This window comes from Marmota flaviventris, chromosome 11 (genome assembly GCF_047511675.1).
Source record: "Marmota flaviventris isolate mMarFla1 chromosome 11, mMarFla1.hap1, whole genome shotgun sequence".
Taxonomy (NCBI): Eukaryota; Metazoa; Chordata; class Mammalia; order Rodentia; family Sciuridae; genus Marmota; species Marmota flaviventris.
The window spans coordinates 52,281,855-52,288,197 of NC_092508.1; the positions used below are offsets into that span (position 1 = coordinate 52,281,855).

At 44.7% G+C, this 6,343-nt stretch overlaps 1 protein-coding gene across 4 annotated transcripts in view; it reads right to left on the bottom strand.

Moving 5' to 3' along the window:
- Ube2e3 (ubiquitin conjugating enzyme E2 E3) overlaps nt 1–4,780 on the bottom strand; it is an 87,768-nt gene extending 82,988 nt beyond the window's left edge. Inside the window, exons 1-3 of one of the 4 annotated variants that reach the window (XM_071619013.1) lie at nt 4,592–4,780; nt 2,915–3,133; nt 1,121–1,171 (exon numbers count right to left, since the gene is read on the bottom strand). In XM_071619013.1, the coding sequence (XP_071475114.1) occupies nt 1,121–1,171; nt 2,915–3,108 (245 nt within the window). In that variant the 5' untranslated portion in view covers nt 3,109–3,133; nt 4,592–4,780. Of the gene's footprint in view, nt 1–1,120; nt 1,172–2,914; nt 3,134–3,559; nt 3,704–3,749; nt 3,955–4,160; nt 4,538–4,591 lie in introns of those variants that run through there. The other 3 variants (XM_071619010.1, XM_071619012.1, XM_071619014.1) reach the window with 3 other exon arrangements.
- Between the last annotated feature and the right edge of the window lie 1,563 nt (nt 4,781–6,343).

The following is a 6,343-nucleotide window of genomic DNA, read 5'->3' on the forward strand; positions in this document are numbered from 1 at the left end:
TGTTTATAATTAGTTCACACTCACGTCTCCTTTTTGAACTGAAATGGTTGTGACTACAAATATAAGCAAAACTGTTAATTCACTGGATAAATCAGGATCAGATCACCTTATCTGAGGATCTGGTTAACACACGCAATAAGAAACAAATGGATTATGCCTTATTTTGTCTCAAGTAGACTTTGGAGATGGTTCTGATCAACAGGAGCAAATCACAATTTGTAGCAAAAACACAGCTTAGACACCAAAATATTTTTATATCAAACCACAACACTGCCTTAATTCTAGCATCCCTTCCCCTCTCATTCTTGAGCACATACTTCTATGCAAATTATTTATAATACTGCTTTCTAAATCTGATGAATTCTGTCAACCATACAGTCACCATTCAAACCATAAACAGAATACTATACATGAAGCAAACTGAAAAAATTGAGAAAAATTATCAACCAGCAACTTTTAATACAACTTATGCCAATCAATCTTAAATTATTCTGAGTTCCACTGAAAGTAATTCTTCCCACAATTCCAATTCATTTACTGCTTATTAAGAATTTTCCCAAGTCATTAGGACATTTGCTTAAAAATAATTCCAACAATGTGTTTTCTAGAAAATAACAACTAAAACCATTAGCTTTGCACATAAAATTTGTCCTTAAGGCAAGTTACTGAATAAATCAAACAGAAACAACTAAACTCCTGTTTACTGCATTTACATTTTGTAACATCACATTCAGCAATTTCTAAATTTGGAAGGTCAGTTCAGATTGCACACAAGGAATAACTTTAAAGCTTGAAATTTTACAAGTTTCTACAAAATACTTGTGAATAAATACATCCCACAAAAATAAAACAGAGAAATCAGCACCATTCAAACTAATCTCAGCAAGAAGAACAAAATCAGTATATTCATAAGTCCAGAATGTATGATACATGCTAAAGAGTATTTTTCTCCCAATTTTATTTAATTCACCTAGGTAATTTTTGTTTAATGCACTTGCAAAGCTGTAAGGAAGCATAGCTAGCTAGCCTCTTCTGCTGCACATATATACAAGGACAATACATTCATCTCCTGATATCTTTCCACAATTTAGAAATCAAAACAACAAAACTTATTTCTTACCTGCAGTTAGGAGGAGGATCAAGGGTTATTTCAGCTAGCTCCTTCTGGATTCTGTTAGTGAAATGAGAACAGACAAAAAGGATTTGAGATAGTCTACAGAATAACCGGGGAATTACACTGCCCTCTACCACCATGCAGTTAAATGCAAGGCTGGCTTTGCCTTCAGTAATGCTAACATGGCTGCTTCCTCTTTGTTCTCAGAGGCATAACCCAAATCCCTTAACAGAAACTTTGCAGCTTTTTTTCTCACTTGCAACTGCAAATAGGTAAGTCATTTACACCTGATTTGAGAAAGTCCTCCACTACTACTCAGCAAAGGATATAAAATCTATTTTAAAACACTTTTTACCAAAGAAATTCTCTTTTCAAGCTTATATGCAAATGAGACAAAAAGGGAGGAGGGAAAGCACTAGAATATTTGACAATGACTTCAAGCCACTTTTACTGTGGTAAAAATTAGCAAGCTACTGCAAGAGCACATTAATAGTTTTGCCAATATTTTGTCTGTTTAAAAAAAGTTTAAAATTTACAAATATCTTTACCAATGAAAAACTTCCAAGGACTATTTTGGCAATCTTATTTAACCATTTGTTTTCTCTGATCTTAGGTACAGCACATAAATTTAATAATCTTGGAGGAAAGAGGATCAGATGTATAGCCGTGAGGTAAGGAGAAAAAGAGCATTTCTCTGATTTTCTTGAAATTTAAAATGTTTTCAAAACTTGTTTAATGTTACTCTCCACAACATTACAACAAAGTGAGAAGAATTTTAAATTATTGCAAAGATTGCTGCAATTCAACATAATATTCTCAAGTTTATTAGTGTTTGATTAATGATAGAATGATGGTGAAAATCTATAGAAAAATAAGAACATGTCACTATAAAATGCATAAATTGATCAGTTTATATTTTTTTCTTTAGTTGAGATCAATGAAAATCAACAAAATATCAACACTACGTAATGCTACAGACATATTTTATGTATGATTACAAGAGTTCTACTCAATACAACCACTATCACTGATGGAGTCACATTGATGGAATCCTTTTTTTTTTTTTTCTATCACAGAAAACAGAAGTCAGCAAGAAACAAATAATCTTTCACTTATACCCAACAAAATGTTTTTCCTGCTGCTGAGTATATTACTATGTCAAGAACATCCACAAGTTTTAGAGTAAAGAGGTGCAAAGACAATGAAAGTTTTCAATGGCAAAGTGACACCTGAGATTGTTAATGGCTACTTTTCAGTTTTATTTGCCCTCCCAAGAACAAGGAGGGATAACTATAATTTAACTACAAAAAGTTATACCTGTTATGCAGGATTTAAAGCCTTGTTTGTGAAACTAAGCAAATTTAAAATAAGCTTTCAAAAACAGCCAAGGCCTGACATTTAAAATTTTTTTAGCAAATATAAACTTTTTTGATCATTTCCTTTCATGAAGAGTGACACTACTGATCTCTAAAAGCATCAATTTTACTCAAGAGTATAACTCACAAAAGGAAATATCCTCAATGTACCATCTAATTCAGTTTCCCCCAAATTTTCCTTGCCAACTCCTTAAACTGTCAGAATGAGAGTTCAATCGCTACTCTAGGACTCTTCCTGAAGTTATCAAAGTACAGAATAAGTTTGCTTAGAAGTATAATTTTAGTGAGGATATTTATATGCTCCCTAAAGGATGACAATTCATTCAAGTACAAATGAAACTGATCATGAAGTATTTCTGGAGTATTGCTCTTGATGTAAAAACACAAGCCTCCAACTGCTTGGACGACAACCTGACTATGTTACCTTTTAGCACTAGTGGATAACTTAGCAGTGGTTTTGCTAGAGAGTTTGGTGTTCTTCTTCTGCTGGGTGGCAGAAGGTTTTCTTTCTTCTTGTTCTTCAGGCTCTGGAGCGGCCGGGTCTCGCTGGTCCGCATCTGAACTGCCACTGCTGGTGCTGGGGCTCTCATCATCGGACCTTTGCCTATCACTGGACATCTTGATGAAGTTATCGCTTGGAAAACTTTTAAAGAGAAAAGGGAAGAGGAGAGAAATGTTAATGTAAGAAATCAGTCAACAGCATTTTCTTGTCTTAATATTAACCTAAAATTGTATCTCAACAAAAAGGCTTCAAAAGTGTTCATACGGCAAGGTTACTGGGGAGAGGATGAATCTTACAACGCCAGCGTTCAGGGATTTACCGAACTCAAGTTAGAAACCCACTCACATTTTTTTTCCATTCCTTGGACAATCTATCAATTGTCTACTTTCTCAGAAGGCATGAAACAGATTTGCCAGGGAACTTAGGCAACCAGCATTAATAACATATGACACACTGTAAATAACAGATCTTGCTGAAAAATGTTAAAAAGTCACTAATAACGTCTCAATATTTACAGACTGACATTGGTCAGAGCTACCAAATTCCCTTTCCCAGAGGAAAACATACCCTGTTAATCGCCCATATGCTTATTTGAGGTGGAGATTCCTCCTCTATGCACGTAAAACCTTTAAACACAACACTCGGAAATTTAAAAATCAACTAACAAGCTGCCCTAGCCGTTTCCACGGCCAGCAGCGAAGATTCATCCGGCCAAGACCCAGCTGCCACCCTGGGAAAAGCAGAATCCAAACTGCACCTTCTGCAAAGCTCCCCATGCCACCAAGGTTCCTCGCTCAATTTTTACATCACGGACCGACATTTTGTCCAAAATAACGAAAAAGGGGGGAAAAGCCCGAGGAAAAACAAACAAACAAACAAAGCCCCAAGAAGTGCAACAAATTTCCGCGCCCGCGTAGGCGAGCCGCGGCCGGCGGCGGCAGCCACGCAGCTCCGCGGCCCTTTGTGGGGAGGGCCGCGCGGGGGCCGCGGGCAGCGCTCGCAGCGCCGGCCGCCAAGTGATGCGAGCAGCCGGCCGGCCCCGCCGCGGCTCGCGGACACCGGCGGCGCGGGCGCCCGGCGCGAACAAAGCTGCCGCCCCCGCCCCCTCCCCCACCGCCGCCGCCGCCCCGGCCGCCCCCCACGCGGCCCCCCGGCCCCGCCGCCTTACCTCGGCCGCCCGCCCGGCCCGCTCGCGCGCCGCTACGGTGTGGGGGAGGGAGAGAGAAAAAAACCCTTCCTTAAGGAAATGGAGGCAGCTGGGGGGGGGGAAAGGGGGGGGAGGGAAAAAAAGAAGCCGAGGAGGCTCTGGCCGGGGAGTGTGGAACATTGAAAGTCGGAGGGGGTTGTGCAGTGCCGGGCTCCGGCCGGAGGGTGGCGCCGCCCAGCGCCTTCGGAAAAAAAGGGGGTGGGGGTGGGAGCTCGGCTGGGCGAGGGCGCGAGCTCCCGGCGAGGCGGAGGGGACGCGGGAGACCCCCGCGCGCTGTGGCCTCCCGCCGCCGCCGCCCGGCTCGGCTCCTCCCGGCCGCGCAGTCAGCAAGTTCCGAGGCGAGCGCGGGGGGAGGGGCGGGCGCGGCGGCGGCGCGCGTGCTCGCTGCTTGCCTGGCGGAGGGACGCGCGCCGCCGGCGCCCGGCGGGGGCGAGCTGCTCCCGCGCGCTCCCGCTCGCTCTCTCCGCGCCTCCTTTCACCCGGGGGGCGCACGCGTCCGCCCGCGCGCGGCCAGGACAAAGAGCGCGGCGGGGACCCGGCGGGCTGGCCCCTGCGCCCTTGGCCGCGGAGCCCGTGCAGAAGAAGGCGGGGGCGCGGGCGCCGTCTCGCGGGGCCGCTGTGCCGCTGGGTGGCTTCCGGCCTGGGCCCGCCTCCGGGGCCAGGCTGCCCATTGGACTACCCGCCCCCGAGGGCTGGCCGCATTCCCTCTGCCTGCGGTGGGGCGCCGTGCACCTCTGGGCCCGCACCGCTGGCAAGGGCCCTGGGCGTGTGGTTGGGAGTTCCTGGCTGTCCTGGGAGACTGAGGACTGATGGGTGTTGTTGAGGAAGCCAGGCACGCAAGCTGAGGAAAGCTACCCTTGACCCTTCATGTGAGCTAGAGGAAGGGGCAGGATGGGTCGTGGGCTTGAAGGAAGGTAAAAAGGATTTTGAGACTTGGGGACTGGCCTCTGCTTATCTTTACCTCACAGACTGCAACTGTCACTGCAAAGGGGACTGCCCTTCGGATGCTTTGAAACTTAAAGAATCCAGAACAACACTTTTTAAAATGTCCCGCCCAAGATTTTAAGAAGTGGAGGCGGAGAGTTTGGGGGGGCTATAGCCTGACACTTTTCAACAGGACAGTTCTGCCCTGCACGCGAAACATCAGGGTAGGCATGACGCTGGGTCACTACGTCCACAGAGAAAAGCTTTAATGCGGATAGGAAAGGTTAGTTTCGTTCTATCATCCTTTTTGCAGACTCTTCAGGTGGGCTCCAAAGTTTTGGCCCCAGGCACAAAGTAAGTGGAAGTACAAAAACTTCCTGTTTGCCTCCCTGATCTCCAGCTACTGAGAACTTGTTCTAGTGATAGAGCCTCAAAGGAATTTGTGGATTCCTCTCCCACAAGTATCCAGGGGCAGTGGTGCTGGGAAAATGAGAAGTACACATAGAGGAAGTGAGAATGGCAGTCATGATAGATGAACCAGAGTTAAGGGAAAGAAGAAAAGACTGAGTGAGCCGACATACTATTTTTCCTCCAAATAGAAAAGTTTTGGTAAAGGGTTGCTCACAACTCTGAATAATAAGTTATATTTCTGTAACTTTCCAGAGGGAAAGTCATTCAGTGAAAATTACTGAGGGTATAGGCTGCTAAGTGCTAGACACACCAACTTCTTCATTCAGTTACTATGATCTAAAGCCAGATCTCTCCACTTCTGATTAGAACAGATTATTAAAGTTCACCAGGTTGATAAGAAGGAAGGATATTCCACTCCAGAATGAATAGGAAGAAAGCCTCTCCTCTCTCAAGAAAGAATATGGTCTGTGTGTGGCCAAACATTTTGATTTGGATGGATTAAAGAGTACTTTGTGGGACGACTTCAGTGGTAAAAACTAAGAAGAGGATTCCCCCAACTTTACACTATGTGATACCACAGCAACAGCCAGCTAATCTAGAGTTTGGGCATTGCTTTGTTTGGCATGGGAAACTGTTCTATATGGTATAAGTGATGTTTTAGTCAGCTTTTTCTCTGCTGTGACTAAAAGATCTGACCAGAACAATTTTAGGGGAGGAAAAGTTTATTTGGGCGCTCTTGGTTTCAGAAGTCTCAGTCCACAGAGAGCAGGCTCCATGCCTCAGAACTGGAGATGAGGCTCAACATCATG